The sequence below is a fragment of the Nelusetta ayraudi genome, unplaced genomic scaffold, assembly GCF_046127955.1.
Source record: "Nelusetta ayraudi isolate G7.1 ecotype Tasmania unplaced genomic scaffold, CSIRO-AGI_Nayr_v1 ptg000016l, whole genome shotgun sequence".
NCBI lineage: Eukaryota > Metazoa > Chordata > Actinopteri > Tetraodontiformes > Monacanthidae > Nelusetta > Nelusetta ayraudi.
This window is the reverse complement of record NW_027466066.1, coordinates 1,781,476-1,805,866: the sequence shown is the minus strand read 5'-3', so window position 1 is coordinate 1,805,866 and position 24,391 is coordinate 1,781,476. Positions and strand designations below refer to the sequence as shown.

At 48.0% G+C, this 24,391-nt stretch overlaps 1 protein-coding gene across 2 annotated transcripts in view; it reads right to left on the bottom strand.

Moving 5' to 3' along the window:
• The window catches only part of LOC142886690 (protein shisa-8), a 106,638-nt gene that overhangs the window by 66,531 nt on the left and 15,716 nt on the right, over window positions 1-24,391 (bottom strand). The window contains exons 1-2 of one of the 2 annotated variants that reach the window (XM_076023764.1): window positions 12,678-13,544; window positions 11,671-12,282 (exon numbers count right to left, since the gene is read on the bottom strand). In XM_076023764.1, coding sequence (XP_075879879.1) covers window positions 11,671-12,233 — 563 coding nt within the window. In that variant the 5' untranslated portion in view covers window positions 12,234-12,282; window positions 12,678-13,544. Of the gene's footprint in view, window positions 1-11,670; window positions 12,283-12,677; window positions 13,545-24,391 lie in introns of those variants that run through there. The other variant, XM_076023765.1, reaches the window with a different exon arrangement.

The following is a 24,391-nucleotide window of genomic DNA, read 5'->3' as shown; positions in this document are numbered from 1 at the left end:
GATTTTGTGCAACACACTGCTTAATATGTTATATTCTGTTCTGATTGTGGCCTCTGGCTGAGAGTTTGTTTCATCAGAAATTTTCCAGACTGTGTCGAAAGTCACATGGACGAGGATTCAGGAAATGCAACTGGTAGCAGCTCTAATCTTTGGTGATTTTTTTTTACTGTCTGACAATCACCCTGAGCAATATCTGAATGAATTAGGATGTAAAATGACAGTTTGAGTGCAGTTCCTCTCACCAGCTGCGTTTCCATTACGTTTTTTTCGCAAAATAAAAGCGATTTTTCTAAACTTTCGGCAAAGTACAATTGCGATTCGCAGGTGTTCCCACTGAATGGCGTGAAGCGCATAAGTCGTAAATTCTCGTAAAATCTTGTCACGCGAGACTTACGGGAATTACATTTGTGTTCATTTGTTTACGTTTGTTTGCTGCCAAGAATGTTTGTTATATTTTTCTGTTTGATTGCTTGTAAAAAATATTCTGTCTCCGCCTCCGTCCAAACATAACGCGCCATTTTTACTTGAAATGAACTGGTCATGTGACCCCATACGTCACGTTCGGTGACGTGTGAATGCGAAAAAAAAAAAGTTTCCATGACACTTTTGCGATGTATCGATACGTCTGAAAAAGCACCTCATGAGAGCGTCAAAACCTTTTAACGAAATTTGAGAGGTTTTTTCGAAGTGTAGGTGTTTCCATTACCATTTTTTTTATTGCGATATTTCGGTTTTGCACAATTCTAGGGGTAATGGAAACGTAGCTAGTGAGAGCACAAATGGCAAGAAAACCTTGTTTTTTTGTTGTGCGAAGTTTGCCTTTCCCCTTATTTCTTGTGTCAGATGTGAGTCTGTCTGCGTGTGTCCTCAGACAGATACACAAGAGAAACACACAGTCATAAACACAATCATACAAACAGTACAATCTCATCACAGCGCAGCAGCAGCAGCAGCAGCAGCAGCAACAACCACTGAACATTATCAGATTCTGATGGATGGATAATTGGCAGCACTGCCTTTGGTTCATCGACATCACCGACTGATGTACAAACGAAGGAAAACAGGACAGAAAAACTTCAGCCGGCTGCAGGATAATTGAGCCTGCGTTAAAAAACAAAACAAAAGTGAGTAAAAGTAAACGGGGGGGGGGGGACAAAACCGAGAGGGGAGAAAGACCGTTGAGGAGGAGGGGGGCTCGCACGCAAAAAAACAAAAAAAACAACCCGCAAACAGACGGTGAACTGGGACGACGCAGGAATGAAAGACGAAATCTTCCCTCTCATCTTCTGCGGTTTCATCCTCGCGCAGCCACGGCACCACAGACAGTCTGGGGCCACGCCAGAGTAATTATTGTTTTTGAACGAGACGGAAGAGCGGTGACTGGAGATTGTACTTTGTAGCTCGCGCGTTGGTTTTAGGCGTTCCTAAAACATCGGGAAGGAAAGAAGAGAGTGAAAAGGGAGAGCAAAGCCCGAACCCCCGACACATCGCAAAATAGAATATTTTCAGGTGGAAGTGGTACCAGGAGAGTTGTGCATCTCTTTCTTCATTAGTCAAGGTTTGAAAAAAAAAAAAAAAAACTTATTCAAGAATAAGTCATTTAGAGGGTTACATTAGAGACAATAAGAACAATTTAAGAATTATGAAAAATAATTATGGCTTCTAATTCTTTATTTATTTAGTTATTTAATCAAAGCCAATAAAGTGGAGCACTTTCAGCCACGGATCAAGTCTAATCCAGCAACAACCTCCTGCGATTCCTGCTTCTCTGCCTTTAAAAAGTCAGCGATGCAGAACCTAATAGCCCGGAAAATGTATTTTTCCCGCCTCGTACGCACATTTTGCATTCGGCCCCCTGGACGAAATGTTCCAGGTAATGTGTCACCGAGGGCCCAGACACCAGGGTCGGCAAAGACAAAGCAAGTCGAAGTCGAAGTCTGTCGAGCAAAAACTGCGTCTGGTTGTCGCAGCGTACTTTTCAGAAGAGCACTTTAGCTATAAAGGTGCAGTTCTGAAAAGAAAAGGGGACGCCAAAGACAAATGGAAAGTGGTGCTAATAAGAAAAACAAGCTCTGATGAATTTAATACATAATGTAGTGGCCATTATAGGGTCCCTTTAAGATCATACATTACAAAACTCTTTGGATATTTACGATAACACAAAGAAAATGCCGCCTGTAACATTCATCATCATCGTCACCATGGCGACAGCTTACCACCAACATTTCTAACGATTAGGTGACTAATGTACCATATAAGGACAGTTATAGTGTTTCTTAAATGGAGCCCTAATTGGATGCAAACCAGACTCCCAACCTCATCTGTGACCCTCACATTAACCTGTGGCTATAAAAGTTAAACATTCCACCACCGTGCCACTTTGCAGCGCCTGTTACACTTTACAGATTTACAGTGGAATTGTCCGATATTCATCTTTTCATGAGGCGAAGCTGACACCTTCCTCAAGGACCATTTTGATATTACAAATAACACTCATTCACATTGTGCACGCCCATCTTTTTCACTTTTTTTCTGCGCTTTTTTTGATGTTACCCTTGGCTCAGGACTCCCAAGGACGGGCCGATGGTAAAAGATAATGAAAAAAAAAAAGAAGAGCGAAAAGAGATAGAGTTATGACTCGGAGGAGTCAAAGATCCAGAGATGACCAGCTACAACACACAGCGAGCGATAATGCTTGTTACTGTGCGCTCCAGCAAACAGCTTCAAGTAAGCAGTTGATTTTCTGTCAGGGCGACTCGGAGTCGGCGTCAATCTACGGCGGCGGTGGAGGGGGGTGGGGAGGGGGAGGAGACCATTACCGGGACCACTGGAGTGAAAACGGAGCCCACGCTGGACGGCCTGTACCCAGCGAGTCGCGGGGAGAGGCACACAATGTGACGCGCACGGGAGAGGGAAAAAAAAACAAAAAACACGAGTCACGGCCCACAGTGCCTCTTTGTGAAGAGTTGGCAAAACATCGTTAGCCGGAGTGAAGAGGGGAGACCGCGCGTTCGCACACAACAATGGAGCCTCCCACCGAAAAAACTCCCACAGTGCCTCCGAATTAGGGCGTCCAAAGTGGCCGCAGCTCCTCGCCAACGGCCCTGCCGGCAGCCCGAGGCCTCGCGGCACCGTGGAGTCATCGCTCATTATGCCCAAGCGGGTTTTATCTTTTGGATTCCGCACTTCTCTTTGAAGTTAAGGCTCGATCGGACGTTTTAAACACAAGGCCTAGTTTGATAAAAAAACAAAAACTAAATCTGTTCATTTAGGTGTGTGGGATCTGATGACAAACCAATACATAATTCATAACAGTAGGAGGATATGTGGTGGGTTCTTTTTTTTTTTCCTTCCGTTTCTCCTTTTTCCTGATGTTATTTTGGATGAATTCAGCGAGTCACAGCGGAGCCGAGATGAGGCAACTGGAAGCAGCGCTGTTGCAATGTTGACACGCAGCAGCGAGGCCTCTTTACGGGGAGAACGTCGGAGAAGGTTAAACTCACTTAGTGGCAGCGATAATATTTGCAGGAGAAGTGGGAGACGTGTGGTCGCGGCGAAGCGTCGTGCGCTTCCACTTTTTTACCTCGTAAAGTGTTGCTGGGGTTTAAGTGTTTCGTGTTAAGTTCTTGGGTGTTAAGGAGCTCAAGTTCAAGGAGTTTGGTGTCATACTTGCAACTTCCCTCCACGCAGCTACAAGAGTTCTTCTCTTTAGCTAAATAAAGGCGATCAAAAGATAAATTCCACTTCCACTTTACATCTTCCACATTTCTATTTGTACAAAAAAGTTTGACGATTCGTGTCAAAGAAAGACCACTACTGCTAACAATATTAGCAATTATGATTAGTTGGTTTCATCAATTAGTTATTGTGAGAATGCATTGCGTTCCAAGCCCTTTTGTCCGCGTTTCAGCGCTCACTTGACGTGCACCGTGTTGCTACACCACCGATATACGGTGTCATTTCCTCCTTCTATCACACCATCTGCGAGCCATTGTTCCTGGCCTGACCACACCGCACCCCGCACTGTCATCCTCCGGTGGGGCCGGCGCGGCATGAACGTGAGGTAAGAGGAGGGGAGATAACGAGAGGAAGCGTCAGAGGCTGGCGACGGGGCCGAGGTGAGGGGGAAAATTCAATAGTTGTCGCCTCGGCGGAGACGCTGCAGCAACAGTTTGAGGCGGGGGAAGTTCGGCGCTGCCGCTCTGCAGCAGCCTGTCTGTCCGTCTTTCTGTCGGTCTGTCTGTCTCACTGGGCTCTGCTGCAATGAGGCGTGGTGCAGAGTTACAATCGTAGCACGGCTGCGAGCGTTGTCGGGCGACACACCGCTGCAAAGGATTGCAGAAATCTAATGGTAAAAGGTCCCATATTGTGCAAAATTCACCCCAAACAGTGTTTTGTAACAACAACAATATACCGTGAGGCTTCAAAGATAGAAATTTAGTTGCTGTTGTTCATTTTGACATTTAAAGCACATGCCTGCTACATATCCCATGATATATTTTTTTTCTCCTATGAGGTTGGTCACCAAAACACTCCATCCATCTGCTCCTGCTCCGGCCCCTTTGTCAAATTTTAGAACCCATTGTGGCCCACAAGTCAAAAAGTCTGCCCTCGCCTGGCCTGGCCTGTGCATTGAGATCCATTTCAGCCAAGACGTCAAATTTCAACCAGCAAAATATATGTAGCTGGATTCATCATATTCAGCAAATAGTTTTTAAATGTTCTGGAAATCTTCCCTCTATGTTGTTACAATTTTATCGGATAGAGATGAAATGTGCTTGAAAGTATATACAGGTACTACCCGGAAAATTTGAATATCAAGTAAAAGTTGTTTTATTTTGGCAATTTAACATAAAAGATGAAAGCAACACATTTTAATGAGCCATTACACACAAATTGACATCTCAAGCAGTTCTTTGTGGTAACTTTGCTGATTAAGATTTTCAGCTTATTAAAACCACAAACTCAGAAAATTATTATAAAATTTGAGGGTTTTTTTTAAGCTGCAAGACCTGATCAGCAAAGTCCAAAGAAATAAAAACTTGAAATATATTGATTTGCATATTATTCGTTTATATAATATGTCAAATTCACCTTTTAAGTTGAATTGCAGAAATACAACAACCTTTTCAGGATATTCTAATTTTCTGGGTAGTACCTGTATGTTGTAAAAATCGGACAACAAAAGAGAAACAGCCCGCTGAAAGGAAACAAGAGGAACAACATTGCATCAACTGACCAATCTAGCGCACCATGTACAACACGACAGGCAGTGGGTTGCAATCCATCGACCAGAGCTGCTTTCAAAGGCCGACAACAAAAGGACGAGAAGAAAACAGAATTTTGAATGTTGCACTCGCGCGGAGCCAACTCACTTCAAGCACGTGGACCTGCGTCAGTACCCACAAGGCACTGCTTCCAGTCTGAGTCATTAAGTGCTCGGGTTTGCAGCTGTTACAACATGATGTTACAGCAAGGAGAATGACTGACTGCCTACGTCACGTCACTTTGACTGTCCAGCTGTTGAGCTTGTGTGTCTGTGTGCGTGCGTGCGTGCGTGTGTGTGTGTGTGTGTGTGTGTCCATATGCTTGGGATTGTGCAAAGTGAAGACACAAGAATCCCCCCTCGACTACTGAGCTAAAAACAGTGGTAAAGCGGGGATTGCCTGTGGATGTGAATTAACTGCACTGTTTCATAACTCAGCTGCTGCAGCGTTCTGGGACTTGAGGAGGAGGAGGAGGGAGATGAGGAAGAGGAAGAGGGGGAGGAGGTGGAGGGGGAGGAGGAGGAGGAGGAGGAGGAGGAGGAGGAGGAGGAGGTTGGCTTCGCAGGCGTCATCGCTCCCAAACAAAGACGGTGGGATCAGCAGAGGAGCCCACAGACATGTTTCACATCAATGGGCTTTTGTCACTTTGGAGAATTAGCGCTTCATTTCATCTGTTTCATTCCCTTTTGTTTTGCGCAGATCCTTTTTTTTTGTGCCGTTTATTTTTAATTCAGGCATCAAAAACAAAGCAAAAAAACAAGAAAAAAAAACAACAAGAGAACGACCAAATTTATATTCTCCCCCCCCCTCCCCCCCGCCACTTTCACGCCCACCTGACAAGCCTTCCGAAAAAAAACGAAAAATGCAAAAAAGTTCATGGGGCTCGGCGCAGGCCTCCCCCCCCCAAATATTAGACTCATCCATCCTCGCCGCTAACTGCTCGTCGAGAGCGGCGCTGTGTTTATCCCCGGCCTCTAAACACCTGTCACGGGCGGTGATGAAGAGCGCCGCCGCGGCTGAACAATAAAGGAAATAGAAAGCCACCGCCACCGCCACCGCCACCGCCGCTGATGAAACCCGATACAGTAAAAAAGGTGGTGGTGGTGGGGGGTGCTGCTGGAAATGGTCGTTCGGCTTCCCTGGCGGCTCGTTATGGCGCCGCCGCCCTTGAGATCACGGCGGCGTGGCGGAATAACTTATGCTTAGCGCTAAAATGTTGTTGACAGGGGCCGAGCGAGACACAATAAAATGATATGCGTGTGTGTGTGTGTGTGTGTGTGTGTGTGTGTGTGTGTGCGCGCGCGCGCGCATCTGTATGAAGATGGCACTTTAATAAACATTAAGTCCCATAATGCTGATATTCACTGCTTGGGTAAATCCAATCAGCTGACCTGACTGTTTATGTAAGCAATGTTAAGCCTATTTTATATTAAGATTTTTAGGTTTCTGATTGTCACAAAGCCCTGTTTTGCTACTCTATAGGTTCTCAATGACATTACAACCGTAGCTCCTGCGATTACTATCTTCAATGGTAATAATAACAGTAATAATCCCACAGTCTGCAGCACACAGTTTGCAGAGTATGATTCTTTAAAGTGCATACATCTGCTTCGCCACGCATGAGCTGACACGAGGCTGGGAAATCTTTTCTCGCCAATTTAAAACTCCCCATGGCACCTTTGTGCAGCGGAGGTATCGTTTTTTTTTTTTTTTATATCGCTTGCATGTTCTTTTTTTTTGGCACGTATCTGGTTATTCCAGAAATTAAAAACGGCCGGAGAAGCATTTAGCAGTGCTAAGAATTCCGAATGCCATTCCATTTGTGTGTTTATGCAGTACAATTCAGTGCAGTGCACACATCTTTTGATAGACAATGTGGACAGGGCAGCATTGTCCCAAATTACACGCTACCCAGCAGTGATGCCATTTATATTTTTTTGTATTTATCGGCCTGTTTGTCTTCTTCTTTTAGTTTTTTTTTCTTTAAATAACAAACTTTGACAGGTAGCCAAATACAACCGTCATTTGGCAAATTAGATGGTGACACCAAACTGCCAAAATTCATATCTGTTACTTGCAAAAAGTTGAGAAGTTTGTAACATGGAGGAAAACAAAAACAAAAAACAAACCCTCAATTGTTGGATCATTTGATTTGGAACATCGAAGTCCACTGCTGGTTACCTTGACTTGTTTTACTGTGTGAAATCTGATTCATGTTTCCATACATTTATTCTGAAAAGCTGCTGGAAAGGTTAAATCCACACAACAAGTCCAGTTACACTGGACTTAACAGTCAGCAACCTTTTCGTTGCTTCATCCCTCTCTCATCTTCCTCTCAGCACCGGCTTTGCATCCAGTCCGCAGTCTCAGGACCTGAGCTGGGCCTAATTAGACATAACCTGATTTGTCGCATCGACTGCATTTCTCCCAGTCAATATCAAAAGGACATAATTCATTTCTGGGGGTTCGCCCGCCCGCCCGCGTTTTTCAAAAGCTACGGGCGGAGGGGCCGTGCGGGAGGTGAGAAGTAGTCGGCGTGGGGGGGTGTGTGTGCGCTGCCTTGCAATAATAGGAAGCGCGGGCGCGTGTCTGCGTGTGTGTTTTGCGCAATACATCATTCCGCCGTCGCCCGCTGTGATTGCCTGACCCCGAGGCATCGCTACCTGAGCAACCAGGATTTGGTTTTGTCGAGCAGGGGGGGGGGGCGCTTACACAAACACACACACACACACACACACACACACACACACATTCTTACTCACAGCTGGGCGGAGGTGTCGCGCTTGTCAAGTGTTTGCGGGTGGAGAATAAATCGAAAACGCGACGCCCAGCGACGGACGATATCGCCACCATCCCGCGGCCAAAACCACCAACAGGTCTCGTTCCTCGATCTTCAGGTCCGTCTCAGTCCCTCAATGTTTTCATACCGACGACATTTCTTTATTCTGAGACCTGAGTGCATTCTTTATGCAATCCGGCTCAGACCGAGATAATTTAAAGGCGATACCGAAGGACAAACGTCGTCGGTGCGGCGTGTTTGAGATGTGTTTAGATCATTCACGCTCCATTGCGACAGTCTGGGGCTGAGAGAGAGGGTTTGTTTGCCACCCCCTCCACCCTCCGCCCCCCGTCCCCCTCCCCCCAAACTCCCTCACCACAGGAGCATTTCATCCCCGGCTCTCGTGGCGAATCAACAGCGAGTCTAACAGATCCGCCTTTTATTACCCGGCACCTCCCTTTCCCTCTCGAGTAAATTTCTCACTACTTCGCCATCCTCTTCTCCTCCCATCACGCTCCACTGGACTGCTCCCCTCCGCAGGCTCCCTCATCGCTTGTCCTCTCGTCGCTACTGTGGATCGTTAGCACTGCTGACGTCGGCTCCGTCGACAACAGTCTCTATTCAGGCTTTCTCAAGTCCAGAACTAGGCTAAATTGGATTGATCTTTTTCCATCAATGAAATGGTCTCATACTACAGAATAATCCTTAATACTGGTCATATATTGTGTAATATTGCCGTGTCATTTAGAACTGTTGTGGTCGTTTGAAAGAAAGAAGAAGAAAGAAGGGGCGATGCTCAGATCCTTTAAATAAAATTAGTATCAGACCTTGTTTTTTTGAATGATTCATTCCTGGAAAGATTTGATTAGTTGAGTATTTGCAATGCAGCCTACATACATGGTTGGGTCTTTGTTTGTAATTAGGAAGGCACAGGTGTGCCCCATGATTTGTAATTGGTTAGTAATTGAAGTCTCAGTGTATATTTAAGATGTGTTCATGACTGTTTGGACTTTGACCCTGATGAAGGCACACAGCTGCAACGCATGTATGGCCATGCCATAATAAAGGCTTTTAAATTTGCTATATACAGCAGAGTCACCGTGGATTTTTCAGTTCCTCATCCTGCACTTCACTCGTACACTCCCCTTTTTTTTGTCGGTCTTAACTAAATCTGTCAGCTTCTGTTGTTGTTGCTGTTTATTGGTTGACAGAAAACATTATGAAGATTTGGTCCACTCCAATGCGCGCAAATATATATTGAATTTTACTTGATTTAACCTTATGAAGGTCTTAGGAGTAATTTAAGATACTTTGTGCAGATAAGGTGAGTTGTGTCGTCTCTTCTTTGGATTGAACGATTGTCACGTGGCGCGACCATATGATGACCACATGGCCACGACTGCGTCCACAAAAAAACAAATAAAAACACACCCGCTAAGCACAAGCTGTTGGAAATTTCTCTTTCCGGATCTGCTGCCTTCCTACAATTTTCCGCCGTGACCTTAAGCTTGCGTCCTTGGAAACCGGGATCCGATCAATAGAAGTTTTTCCCTCCACTGAATTGTGACCCTACAGATTACCTCCTATTAAACAGGCGGGGCTGCTGTACAGTCGAGCAGAAACCTGATTGGAGTCACCGACTGCTTGCAAACTGCTGTGATCTGTTGCTTTCTTTAATCCGCTCCTCTTTGCTCGCAGAGTCAAGTGCAGCGCTGAGCCTTGGCGATGGGAGGATGGAGCAGGACACCAAAAAGCAGCTCGGTAAGATATTTTGCGACCGGTGGTCTGATTCCGTAATTAGTTCTAATCTGTTGCACGTGTTGCACCAGGATACCCCACCACCACCTTCCCAGCACGCATTTAATTCCATCGGACAAACCAATTTTCCTTTTTTTCACCCCTCCTGATGTTGTTGTTCTATTCCCTCACCCCATTTTCAGTCCAGGAAGGTCAAACTGAGCAATTGGGCCATATGAATTTTTTTGGGTTTCTTGCTCCAGGACACTTGAGCGGGACAGATGCTCGCCAACATCTGTCTCAGTGATTGTGAGGCATGCAAATGTCACTGCCCCGGCAAAAAAAAAAAGGGGGGGGGGGAAAACCTTTATTCTAGTGCTTAAAAAATAAATACATAAATAAATGAAAAGCCGATGAAAATGCTCGGGTCTGGGGATAGAATGTTCCAAAGAGCTGCCAGTTTCCATCGTGTTATTGGTGGCTCAGCGTGCTATAAAAATTAATGAGCTCTGAGGTCCACTGTTGTCCTCATCTCGTCCCCGTCCCTCCCCGAGTGGAGCCGTCCAGTAATGACATGGCTTTAAAGGGGCCCCCGTGCGGTCCCGCTCTCAACACCCGATTGGCTCGCTCGTCACACCCTGCACACACACTCCGCCTCTCTGTCGTCCCATCTCCACACACACACACACACACACACACACACACACACACACACACACACACCCATGTTCTCTGTACTAGAATTATCCCTTGGCTGCACTCCAGTCGGATCCGCTCAATATTCTACCCTTCCAAAATCCACCTCCCTTCATTGTTCAGCGGAGGCCGCGCAGTTGTGTCACAGCAATCAATCAGCCGTCAATGTGAAACGGCTGCGCCAGCGAAGACACGCCCACGCTGCGATGGGCCTCACCCTTTACTATCACCTGACAAGTCCACATTGGAGGCGCAGCCTTCTGCTCGACGGCCGCAAGGTCCTCTCACGCCGCTCCGCCTCCCGCGGTTTCGTGCGGCTGTCCGACCCATTCGATTGGCCGCGGTCGGGCCACCCGACTCGTTCGACGGGTGACCCACATGAAGACGGAGTCTCGATCCTCTGAGTCAAGTTGTCAATCACATCCTGGTTTCAAATCAACATTATACCATTCGACAATTGGATCGCGCAAAAAAAAAAGACAACAACCTGTAACTGCTGAATCGTGATATATTTCGAGGAAGAATTAAAACGTTTTTTTTGTTGTCATAAGACATGAAAAAAAACAAACAGCAGAGAGGGTTTTTCATTGCAAATCAGCTCATTCAAGCAGTAATTTTCCCCACTATGGTAACTGGGGGATTAAAAAGAGGGTGGAGAGATTATACACAACAAAAAGGTGCAGACTGAAACTGAAAGCTTTGAAAAAAATACAACTTTGTCCATTAAATGTCCATCCATTGGTCCATTCCACTCTCCATCATCCATCCATCGTTCATCTGTCCTCCCATCAAACGTCTATGTCCAGACCATCCATCCATCCATCCATCCACCCACCTGTCTGTTTATCAATCAATCTGTGAAAATCCAACTACAATCATCCATCCACCCATCCCCTTTCCCTCATTCCGTAGATTAATCCACCCATCTCATCCACACATCGTCCTTCGTCCATTGATCTGTCGATTCATCCATCCACCTATGTGTCCACCCATTTGTCTGCTTGTCCAGCATACATCAGTTGGTACATCCACCCACCCATCCATCCATCCACCCATCCATTCTATGACCCCAGTTTATATTTGTGTGTAATAATTATGTCCGCAGTAATGATACACATTTACTCAAACTTCACAATCAACCGTATCACATTATCAGTCCCACCGGTCATCACCATCTCGCCCGACTCTTACCTGGAGTTGGTCATGTCCGTCTGCCCTCCTTGACTCTTCTCCAGCCCCAGCTTGGTGAAAATCCCCACCAGCACCATGATGGCCACCACTCCGCAGATAATGTACACGATCATGTGGGTCCGGTCGCGGTCGGGCTCCTGGTGGACCTCGGTCACTGGTGCCGCCGGCTTCCCGGTGTTGGCCCACACGGGCGTGTCGTAGTTGGAGCAGGACGTCTGGTCCAGGCTGTGGATCTTGAACTGGCAGCAGAAGCGGTAGAAGCATGAGCCGCAGCAGAACAGGTAGATGCCGGCGTTGCAGTTGAACGGCGGGTCCCACTGGCCCATGACGTCGTAGTAGCCCCAGCAGCGGCTGACGGCGGTGGGGAACACTTTGTCCTCCTCCGGCGTGGGCGTGGCCAACGCCGCCTCGGGCACCGCGGTCGGCTCCATCGTCTGGTTGCCGGTCAGGACCTGGGCCAGAGCCTGGCCCGGCGGCCGAGACCTCAGTCCGCCCAGGGAGGTCAAACCCAGGAGGACGGCCAGCGATAGGCTCACCAGGAGGGGGTGAGCGGAGGTGGCCATAGTTAGCTTAGCGCGTGTAACTATGAATCACGGACAGAAAATAGACCTCCTGCGAGAATAGAAAGAAGAACACAGCGCAGAAGAGACGGGGGGGTTAAATCCATTTCTAACGCGTAATTACTGAATAAACGTACGTAACAGCGGAGAGTTAGCCTGGAGAGTGTTCAATTACTGTTGCGGGAGTCGTTACCGTGCGCGGCAACAGGAAACTAAATTGTCGTCGAAGGGGGCCGAAGGGGAAAACTGAGTGAAGGAAATCAATCTGCCATCTCAACATGCACCTAACAGGAGCGAATGGGTCCCCTGTGAGCAGGCAGGCACACAGTCACACACACCTTAAGTGCCGTCTACTGTACTGTGTGTTACACTGTGTGTAAAGTGTGCAAATGTGTGTGTGTGTGCTATCAGAGCAAAGTATATGTTCCAAAATGCAGGTAATGTCACCTTTCACAAAGCCATATGTCACCAGCAGACAGCGCAGGCAGTCGCAGACAAATCCCCGGCTCTGCCTCGGAGGAAACCCACTTAGGAGGGCGCGCTACAAACAAAGTGACTCCCCTCCGGCATTTCCAGCCATATGCTCCCCCGCCGAGCGGATGAATAATCCGTGGAAGAGAGTGAGAACTCAGGGTAGGGAGGTGGATGCGAAGAAGAAGAAGGAGTAGAAGAAGTAGAAGAAGGCCGACCCCTCTCGAATTTGCACGTGGTTCGCAGGCTCATGAGCCCCTGAAGTTTGATGGGAACTCCGAGTGTCCAACGAGCGCCCAAGTCCACGAGCTAGAGCACAAAAAAAACAAAAACAAGAAACTTTGGAGAGGAGTGTGTGAAGTGTTGTGGAGGGTTCTTTGTTGTCCTCAGCTTAACTTGCGTCCAGCATCTTCCTGCTCTCAGAGTCACAGCTCAGATTGTGCATTTTTATTTTGGTGGTGGGCATCTTTTTCTTTTGTTTTTGTTCAGCTGCGCCTTACGTCCACTTTTGGGGAACTTTGCCGCTTCCTCTGAGACGTGCACATCCACTCTTTGAGTCCCAGGGTGCTCCTGATGTCGCTCAAGATCTTCTCTGCCCCAGCAGCTCGTCCTCCAGGAGAGACTCCTCCAAGGCTCCTGCAAGGTTTAAAATCCTTGGACGGTCGCAGTACGGCCGAGTCCCCTTTTTGCACCTCAGGTGTGTTTTCCCCGACTCACACGCACTGCTCCGCCACTTGTTCACAAAGGTTCCACGGGTCCTTTTCCGTCAGTCGGACGGACGTGCGACGAGTCCGTCGGCTCTTTGTTCCTCGGCGAGCGCAGCGGGGAGGCGGAGGATGAGGGAGAGGAGGAGGAGGAGGAGGAGGAGGAGGAGAGGGGGAAGGGGAGGGATGGGAGCGGGAGGCTACTCCTGTTGCTGCTGCTGCTCAGCTCACACCTCGTCCACGGATACAGGGGTTCGACGGCGGAGGGGGGTGGCGGTGGGGAGCGCCGGGGTCAGCCCGGCTCCGTCCCGACTCACGAGCTGCCCAAGCTGAGGGAAAAGGTGGGGGATTGGGGGGATTGGGGGGGGTGGGGGGGTGGGGAGCGGGAGGTGGGGAGGGGTGCGGGAGGGCGGCGAGAGCCTCGATCTGGAAGCCGGCGGGAAGCTGGGAGACGCTGGAATTACCTGAGCGGCGGGCGGAGCGTCCCACAAAAGCAGACCGGTGGGCTTCTCCCCTCTGACGGTCACCCTCGTCTTTCGCTCCCGGAGCCGTCCGGTTCTACCTCTGGTGCCCCCCCCACCCCGACCCCGCCACCCCCGATCCTAATCCCCTCCTCTATCAATCCCCTGTACTGTACTGTATTTTTTTCTCTCTTCGCAGCCTCTCCTCCCGCCTCCCCCTCCAACAGAACTTACCTCCCCCTCCCCCCGCCCCCTCTGGGGAGTTGATCTACAAGGTTTCCTTCCGATTTCTTTTTTTTTGGGGGGGGGCCGGGAGGGTTGTTTCTTTTTTCCACCCGAGGAGACACCGTTGTCGGAGGGAGCCCCACGGACGGCGCTCTGCCCTCTGCACTTTGAGCGGCGCGCTGGAATATTGGCTCCCCGAGACGAGAGCGGACGCAACAGCCAAAGCGACGGTGGGGGGGATGGGGGGGCGGGGGGGGCGGTCGGGGGAGGGGGGGGGGCTGATCGGTGAGAGATCCTGTTTTCAAAAGAAGCCCCCTGTGAGAAAATAGGACTGTCTGCAGTAGAGGCTCTTTGTTGCTGTTGTTGCCCTTCTTACTCACTTGCCAGTTTGGAAATTCGCACCCCCCACCATCAGTGCATCTCCGCACCAGCGCGCTTTTTTGTCAAATTTTTTTTTTTTTTCAACCCCGGTGGGCAAAAAAAAAAAAAGTGACAAAAAGGAGACGAAACCCCGCAAGAAAAATAGGGGGGAAAAAAATCTCCAAAGCGTCGATCTGCAACAGTTTTTTTTTTTTTTTTTTTTTTTTCTCAAGCTCAAGGCTGCAGAGGCAATGGATTGTTTTGCTCTCAACTGAGTCCCTTCTCAGGCTGCGGCTTCTTTGAAAACAGGCATAATTTGATATATATGTATAGGAGTTTTAGATATATATCATATGTATGTGTTTTCACTGGTGCGCTGCTTGTGGGAAGCCCCGGACTGAAGGAGAAAGTAGAAGCAGTAAAATTGCTCTGCTTCTGTTTGTTTTTATTCCGTCCTCCCCATGTGCCGCCGCTGCTGCTGCTGCTGCTGCTGCTGCTGCTGCTCGGTCTTCATCAGTGTGTATTCCGTTTTAGCTCCTTGCGTGCGCGCGCGTCTGTATCCTGTCTGTCGGCGATGCCCTCGCTGCCGCTGCTGCTGATGCTGCTGCCGCCGCTGATAACGCTGCTCCCCGCTTGCTGCTCTCTGGCAGGACTGGACCACAATGACTCTCTCTCTCACACATGCAAAGTCTCTCTCACTCCTCCCTCACTCGCTGGCTCGCTCACTCCTCCCCCTCCCGCTCACTCCTCCTCTTCTCTCTCCCTCTCTCTCTCCCTCTCTCTTTGATACGCGCACTTATATTATTTGTGGGCAAACGATCACAGCTTGCCGATTCTGTGTCACCCTCTATGTTTTTTTTTTTGTTTTTTTTTACTCCTATAAAAACTGACTCTCCCTTCTGCCATTTGTTACCAATTAGGTTTTAAATCAATCCCCTTATCCTCATTTGCATCTTCCCCCTCCCCTCTCATTTTGGATTCCAATTTTTGTCTGAATCCTTCACTCTATTTTTATCCCCTTTATTCAGCCGCGATCGCCCCTCATTTCTCACCTTTCGGCACAACAACGCGCAGGGAGCGTTAGTTGACCGAGCGGCACCGACACCCCCCCCCCGCGCACCCCTTGTCTCTGAAGCGAGCCTGTCTGGAACATGTGCGGCGCCGCAGCAGTCTGAAAGGAGCTGATTAAGGGAAAGGGACGGGAGAAGGGAAGAGGTTTGGGGACGGCGTGGGGAGGGGGGTGGGGGGCAGGAGAGTAGGAAGCAATGCTGGGATAAACAGGGAGAAGGAAGGAGGAGGACAGGAGAGATGGGGGTTAAAAAAAAAAAAAAAGAAAAGAAAATGTAACGGCTGCCAGCCAGAGAGGATGGAGGGGAGCAGGAAGAGACGGGAGGAATTAGCCACTGGGAGGGATTAAGGAAGTTGAGGAAAGGAGCCGGGGTGGGAAGTGACAGAGAGATTGTGCGTGCGTGTGCGTGCGTGCGCGTGTGTGTGTGTGGAGGGGAGGGAGGAATCAAAAAAAAGAGGTGGCGACAGGTAGGAGAAAAGATAAAAGCCACGCGCAGAGGAAGGGAAATCTGAAAATCTAATCTGGGTGAGGGAGAGAAGAAAATAGGCCTGAAATGTTCCCAGGAAGTAGACATGGAAGCGAAACACAGGGAATTTGAATCCAACTACGCAGTGGACGTCACCGGAAAAATACAAAACGCAAAAAAATACGAAAAAGCAGCCGAGGAACCGGCGCGCGATATTTCGTTCTTTTTGCGAGGAGCTGACGTCTGCTGGCAAAACCGGCTCGTTCAATTTCCCCCCAACCCCCCCCATCTTAATCTTGTTCTCCCTCCTCACATTTTCCTCTTAATCGACGCAGAATCGGCATTCTCAAACTAAAAATACCCGCAGCTCATCTCCGCCGTCTGTATCCTGTCCAACCCTTTCGGCCTAAATTCGCTTAAACTCTTTGGCAGGAGTTGTGTCAAGAACATGTGCACGCACGCCCGCACGCACGCACGCACGCACGCACGCACGCATACAGACACACACACCCAATGGGCGCGCTGGCAAAACACATGCACACACATCCGCTGCGTCACACTACAAATGAGCTAATCCTTCTCTTTCCCGCGGCCTGACGTTAAAGTGTCCTCAGCACAGTTTCTCTCGCGGGTCATTCGTTTAGGGTGAGAGGAATCCGAGTTTATGCGGCGGCGGCGGCGGCCGCAGCCACTCCAGCAGGGGGGCTGCCTTTGAACGCTCGGAGAGTGAAGGCGGGGAGCGAAAAGGGATGAGGTGGAAGCGGGAGAAGAAAGATGGAGGCAGAAGAGGAGCGGGGGAGGAGGAGTCCTGGGGGAGCAATGGAGGCGGAGGGGTTGGGGGTGGGGCTGGGGGTGGGGGAGGCGGGGACTGAGCAGGAGAGCTGCCTTAAATCATCTCACTGCCTGGGCTGTAATGTCAAAGCACACATTCCCCACTCGGTCTCGTCCCCCTTTCCAAGGTTTCCTTTTTTTTTTTTTTTTCACGCCCGCAGAATACGTCTTGCACGTCACAAAAAAAAAAAAAAAGAAAAAAAAGAAAACGCGATTTCCTTGGGTCCCGATCTTCATGACAGCCTGCTTGACGGGGCTGATTCGAATGGGACTGACAGTCCTGTAAATTGCTTCATCATCTTTAACTCGCAGGCCGCCCAGACAGCGAGGTTGGCAGGCTGAAGACGTTTTGAATAACAAATACTTTTTTCTCACCATCAACAAAAAAAAACAGCGAACCCATAAACAGACGGCGAAGACGGGCACACCACAAAAATTAAATGTCTGACTGTAATGGGCGGCTGCAGGTATTCGTACGATAGCCAGCTGAGAGGTAGTAATGTTAGCAGGGATGCACCTATACCACTTTTTTTTACAGGATGAGTAGAGTTTGAGTATATGTTAGTACTCACCGATACCAAGTACTCAATAACGCCATCACACATTATAGAATTACTTTGATTTGTCTATTTTTCCACAGATGACGACAAAAATACTTTCATATTTTTCCAACAAAATAATTCAGGGCAGTTTTTGTTTTTGGTTTCGTGCCATCCCGGCACAGACAGAACAAAGTGCACACTGCAAGAATAAAGTGAAGCTTATAGTTGGCAGGTCTGTGATGGCCCTAACATAGAAAAAAAATATCCGAAAGAAGAAAATGAACAATCCAGAGAAGACGAGAAGAGATGAATCGAGTGTGAGGAGACAAAAAAAGTGCAAACGCTCCAAACTCATGACAGAGGAGGAGCACACAGACTTCAATGCGTCAGCTGGTATTAACAAGGGCCCGGGTGAAACTAATGAGGCTAATCAGAGTGCGTCAGTGTGACTGCCAGGTTGCCGTCAGCCAGGGAGGCAGCACACAAAAGCAGGTAGTGCTGTATTTCAACCGACGATTACGTAAAACCTTTTATTTGTGCTCAAATGTCGCACTGTCGGGAAATGTCCTTAAAAACTGACACGTGTGCACTCTCCATTTTCACAGTGCTTCACGGGGAGGCTGTAGGCAACGCGGTCCGGGGTGAGTGGAAATCGACCTGAGTGCAAAGTTTTGTGTGGTAAGAACCCAGAGGTTAAAGATAAAAAACACAAAGTTGGAAAGTCAGACAGACTCTGCCACTGGTGGTTTCGTTCGTCTTGCCAGCCTCTTGACTTTGCATCTCGCTTTCAGTTAAAGTTTCATTTGCAAGATGAAGCACTCCCTCCAACCCACCTCTCCTCCATCTGGGCCAGCCAGATCTTATTCCCAGCTGTGTCACTTCTTTTTTTTTTTTGTAGTGGGATCCCTCTTCGCAGCCCTCTCATCTTTCCATCCGCTCCGGTCAAAAGAAAGTGCACAAAGAGCCCGTCGCACTCCGACAGAGAGACAAGTCCCGCTGTGAAACAAGAGCCCTCGTCCGGGGCCCCGCGCTCCGGTCTTGAATTTCATGTTGTAGATTTTTGTTCATTGGCCAACTGGGAGGCCTGCCGTTGGACAGTTTGAATGTGCAAATGTCTGTTCTTATAATAAGGAGTATTCACCTCTGTTTGATGCCTCTTCGAGAGGCTATTCATGGGCTTTCGAGAAAGATGACTTTCTTTGTAAATACATGAGTGATGGGAGCATCCTCCCGAAAAATGGTTGTGACGTTCAAATAGTGCTAGCTTAGATTAATGTCAGGGTGTTGACATTAGCATTACATATCAGCTGTGAAATGTCTCATACACTGTGCATGTGATGATTTTCATCCCGGACTCGCATGATTCATTTTCCTTGTTTAATTAAAAAAAAAAACTGCTTATTTAGCCCTCTGTTCACGGCTGCCAGCCAAAAAAGCTAGCTTTTTAGCTTCCTGCTAAACATGCCAACACTAAACTGACATACATGCCCGTGCACGTCAGGCTGAAACCAACCAACGCAGAAACCAATTATGCAACTGGTACAGCCCCGAGACCCCGAGGCGCTGCTTGTGTGCATGGAAAGCATCCGCGCACATGGAGCCATGCAAAAAAGCTACCAATCAGCTGGAGCCTCCCGGGGGAAAGAGGACCCGGGTGCCATCATCAGCGGCGTTCGTCAGCGGAGGATTATCCCGCCGCGTCATTGCGGGTGGGGGCGGGCGGGCGGGGGAGGCGAGGGGTGTCATTATCAGCCCGCCCGTCTCCCGTCTCATCGCGACGCGGCCAAGCCGAGGTCCCCTGCAAAGCGACAGGCCGTGCGAGTTTGTTTGTCTGTTTGGGTCTGCGCGCGTGCATTCGGCCCGAGTAACTCAATCGGGCCCCCGTCAAGAGATAAGAGCCGCCGTCCTCGCCTCGTTCCAGGGTCAGAGTGAAAGAGATGCGGAACGAGGCTGCTCGGATTGGGGAAGGACGGAAAAGGTGAGCCGCGGGTGAGCCAAAAACAGGGGATGGGGCGCGGCTGCGGAAGGTTATGGAGTCGAAGGTTATAAGGCGCCACCCTAGTTGAGTTTCCCAACAGAAAAGTGTCTTCAGGCCTTGAGTTAAGTTACTCCAGCAAGTTAGGATGAGAGGTCATGAATAAAAATTTCAAAACACTTCAGACTTCACTCGTGTCTCATCAGTCTCATAATTCCTTACACAATATTCCTATTTTCCCACTGTGGCCCGTATCTATCAACCTTCTATCAACCCACACGTTGAAAAACTCCCTCGTCAAATTGGCTTTCCCCTCCCCTCCACTCCCAAACCCATTCCCGTGGTCTCAAGCCATTTCTTTCTAGACAGACAGATGTGAAACACAAGTCCAACTTTCCAGCTAGCATCACGTAGCATGTCAGATTAATAATCTCCCTTATTCATTTCCATGAGAAAAACGTGAGCTGCTTTGTCAATTCTTCATAGACTTTTGTACATATATATATAATTTAAATGTCAACCCCGGGGCACCGCTTAAACAGTTGCACTCCTGGCAGGAAGAGGGCTAAAAAGACAAGGAGGGGAAGAAAGCTGCAGCACGAGCTCGCCGTCATTCACTCTGTCCGCCTGTGCCAAAGTTTGGTGGCACAAAGCGGATTTGTAAAATCCACACTGTTATTGAGGCTCGGCGTGGATGCCTAAAGCCCTTACATTAACATCTTTGATAAGCAACACGGTGCACGTCTGTAATCCACTCTTGTATTAGCACACGCGGTGTGTTACAATTACTCCTCAGTTTAAGCTAATCGTACGGACGGCGCTTTCACTGCCGCCGAGTTCGGGCGGTTGTGCGTGCGTCTCGTTTAAATGTATGGATTCCGGCGGATTAGCCCAGTTTGCGCCTCGTGTTTCCGTCATCCAGGCTCCCAAACTTGCGGATGACTCATATTTGGTCCAGTCCCGCCAATTACATCACGGCTCATCTCAGAGCGCCTCTCTCCCGGGAGCTGTTTATCCAACCACTCTATATTTATCCCCTCATCACGCTTACATAGGGAGCGCGGATCGGCACGTGCTGCCGATTCACCTGAACGGCAAGAAAAGGAAGCCCAAGAGCACCTTTGAGCTCGCCGCGACGGGCCGTAAACTCGGGGAAAATCTCATCTCGTTCACAGCATGTAAATATCTGACATATATTGGAAAGCAATTCCGCCGTAGGAGGATTTTTTTTTTTTTTTTCCAGATGTAATCTAAAATGCTCGCTGCTGAGATGGCACTATCAAAGGCGCCGCTTCCTCTTTAATCCGATTCTTCAAACTTCAAAGGGAAAGTCAAGTTTGGAAGGCTTATGGCGCTGCCTGAGTTACTGACCCTTTTTTTTTTTATCCTTCTGGGGGAGGGGGGGATAGGGTAGGGGATGGGGGGGGGGGGGGGGGGGCACCAACTGTTAAAATAGAGGATGAATTTTATAATGTGAGCAGCAAGTTAGCAACATATTAACTTTAAATACGTTAAAATATTCAATCAGCACGCCTTGATGTTCATAATCCAGCTAGAGAGGCCGTGTGAAGCCTCTTTTAATGTCTAATTAGCGATTTGGGGCCTTGAATTCCCCCCCCCGGCCCCCCCACCGTTGATTATGCAGCTGTTACGCAGCTGTTTCCCATTGTCCGCAAAATGCCGCATCATATTCAGCGCAGTGAAGTGTTGCTACGTTCAGCCACTGAAGCAGGAAATATCTCCTTTTATTGGCTTAAAAGGAGCGCTTACCCAGGATACTCCCACAGATAAAAGTCCTGGGTGACTGCACATCGCGCGCATCAGAGATTTATCGGAGCCACAAGTGATTGCGCGGTCCCGCCAAATCCCCGATGTTGACAGCAAGCGGCACCTTTCTTCCCCACCCCCCCACCCCCACTTTCCTCTCCCAAAGACGGCTTTGAAGTCATTTTAGAGCGACACCACCTTGGGTCTAACTAAATTAAACTCCTCCAAGGTGAAGTTTCTTTTCTCTCTTTTTTTGCAGTTCTATTCCAAAGTTGGCGGGGGGCGTCTTTTAGGATTCGCTCCACGCACTTAGCGCGTTTTTTTCCCCCCCGCCGTCATCAAAGCCAACCGCATGACCCCATTATTCCTCTTTAAGCTCCAAGCTGAATTGGAATCTTCGCTGTAACTCATCACTCCATCTGGGCAAAGTAAATAAACAATTAACCCTATAAAAACCATCTGGATCATATAAAGCAAAACAACTATTGCCTTCATTGAGAGGACGAATGAGTATTTTATTCTATACAGTTAGGGAGTATTAAAACATGCATATCAAATCTGATACCTCAGGTGAACAAGGCTTTACAGGGTTAAAGAGAGTCTGCCACTCTGACTACTTACATCTCGGTCTCTATCGCTCTCTCTCTCTCTTTCTCTCGCTCTCAACATTTTTTGCATTTCCTTTTCACCCCAACCGGTCAAAGCAGATGACCGCACTCTAGAGTCTGCATCTGCTCTAGGTTTCTTCTGACAGGAGACATCTTGCTTGCTCTGGAGGGTTCAGTTGGTTTTCTTGGTTGGTTCTTATTGTGCAAAGAACTTTGAGATGCCTCTGGATGTGATTTAGGGCTTTACCAATAAAAGGTGACTGAGTTGATTGAAGAAGAATTGGATTTATGAAAGAAAATCACAAAGTCACACTAAAGGGAGCTGATTGGTTGTAGGACCCTAACACAAAAGGAGTGTCGTAGCAGGTCTTGGTCTTGAGACTAGGCATGGCTCTGGTCTTGGCCATGTCTTGGTCTCGGACATGGCAGGCTGGTCCTGGTGCAAGGACGTTGTACAATTCACGAGGATGGTTGTACCCTGTCGTTTAACACTTTTTTTCAGTCTTGGTCTCAACTCGGCCTCAGCCTTGCTCGGACTGGGTCTCAACATGGTCTGTCTTGGTCTTGGGCTTGTCGTGGTCTCAGTACCCCTGCTCTTGCTAGTGTCTTGGTCTCACATACGGTGGTCTTTACTACATAAATGCTGTCTATTAGCAATTGGCAAGATGGATAAGAGACACTTCAGGACTGAAAACTAAGGAAAACGATCCAGCCTCTGTTTGAGGAACCTTTGAACTAAAAAAAAAAAATGCAAACAGCTGCCATGACAGTGGTCTTTCTCCCTGATCACATGAGGCGGCCAGACCCCTTCGCTGCAGTTCTGTAGTAGGTTATTTTTGGGTCAATCCATTCATACAATAGTTCATGGGAAAAAATATTTTGGACCCTTTTTTTTTTTACTAGTCTACTTTTGAGCCTTCCAAAAGGACAGAAAAATAGGACAGCAACAAGCAATTGTCAAACGGGCGCATCTGTCTGTAGCACTGGTCCTAAAGCAGATTCTAAATCAGACAGACTTCCTAATATCCCCCTGGTGGACTTCAGGGCAGACACAAAGAGGGCAAACAGTGAAATGTAATGAGACCAGTCATTAGAAATGCATTGCATTGGATATGATCTGGGAGGAAAGGGGTGTCTGGGTAAAAGGTTCATCTGGATCTGCGCAGGGAGACGCAAACATGGGCAGATAAAGCAGAATTTTCTCGCCTTTTATTCCACCCGCTGAGTAACACACAACTAAACACCGACATTTGCAACAGCGCACGAGCCCAACTTAAAAATAAATGCGAGGCTGCGTTTGACACGTCGTTTCATACCAGATCTCATTATCCGCTCACACGTGCCTTCTGTCAGTTTTCACACTCGCGCGCGCGCGCAGAGAGACGCTCGCACGCTTCCATAGGGAGCGCTATAGTAAGGGTGTGTTTGATGCTGCGCCTGTTTGCGCACGGCCTGTTTTCCCACTTTGTAAAAGGAATAAATCGGTGACCTCGTTTCCCCGCAATCGTTCTTTGTTGGGTTTTCTTGTGTGCGTTCAGTTAACCCCTTTAAGCCGTGTAATCGCTAATAACGCTCACAAGGTCACGATACTGGTTTGTTGCGCCGCACCCGCATCAAACACACACGCACGCACGCACACACCATTTTTACCGGCACTGTGAAGGGTCATCTCTGAAGTAATCAATAGTTTATGACCATCAGTATCGCTGTCATTGACAATATAATCACCTCACAGCCCAGCCAGAAGAGTGCGGTCCTTCATCGCGGTAATCATCTTTATAATTAGTATTGATCGGAATGGATGGATATTTAAAGCTCGGTGAAGCACGGAGCTCAGGCTCTGGAAGATTAAATGTCACATGCGCAGGCAAACATCGTCGGAACGGAGGCCAAAGTGTTCCTCGGCCTTATTCATCCCGAAAGAAATGTAACAGGCATTCTTGACTAGATAAACTTGAACGCACTCTCCAGTTTTAATTTTGCTTTGATATTTCATGGAAACAGACAAAATGATAGTGGAAGTTAAGTTGATGTCACTGTAAGTATCTCCTCTGTATTGTTTAGCATTTTAGGTTCAACAATTCAAGAAGCCATTCTGTCAGGATTGTCATTACTACAGTCATGGATATCCATTTTGCAATCAATCAATCCATCAATTACTTTCTTGGATTCGACTGCACAATTATTTGAGTTGGTGAAAAAAAAAAAAAGTGAAATGTGAAAATGACATTTCTGAAAAGATCATGCAAAGTTTTTCGAGAACCAGCTGAAACAACAACCACAAAAAATGTAAAGTATAAAAAACAACATTGAAACAAACAAAAAAAAAAACAACAGAAAAATTCCAGTCAGAACCAGTTTCCTTTTTCCAGCGTCTCCTTAATCAGCAGAATTAAGGAAACAAAGACATGATTCAGGAAAATTGTAATTCAATATTTTTTCAAGTGATTGATCAATTAATCGCTTCAGCATCCATCATTAGCGCTGAGCGACGTCAGCCGTTTTTCCTCAAGTCTGTTTAGCTGAATATCACACGATGCGACGGAGGGTCCCAACGTGGTTGGAAAACATTTCAGAGCCGTAATCTCACCTCCACATGTTCAGAGATTATTACTGGGGGTGAATGATTCCACTTGAGATGGCAATTAATTGTGGGGGGTAACGTCTATTTGTCGGACACTC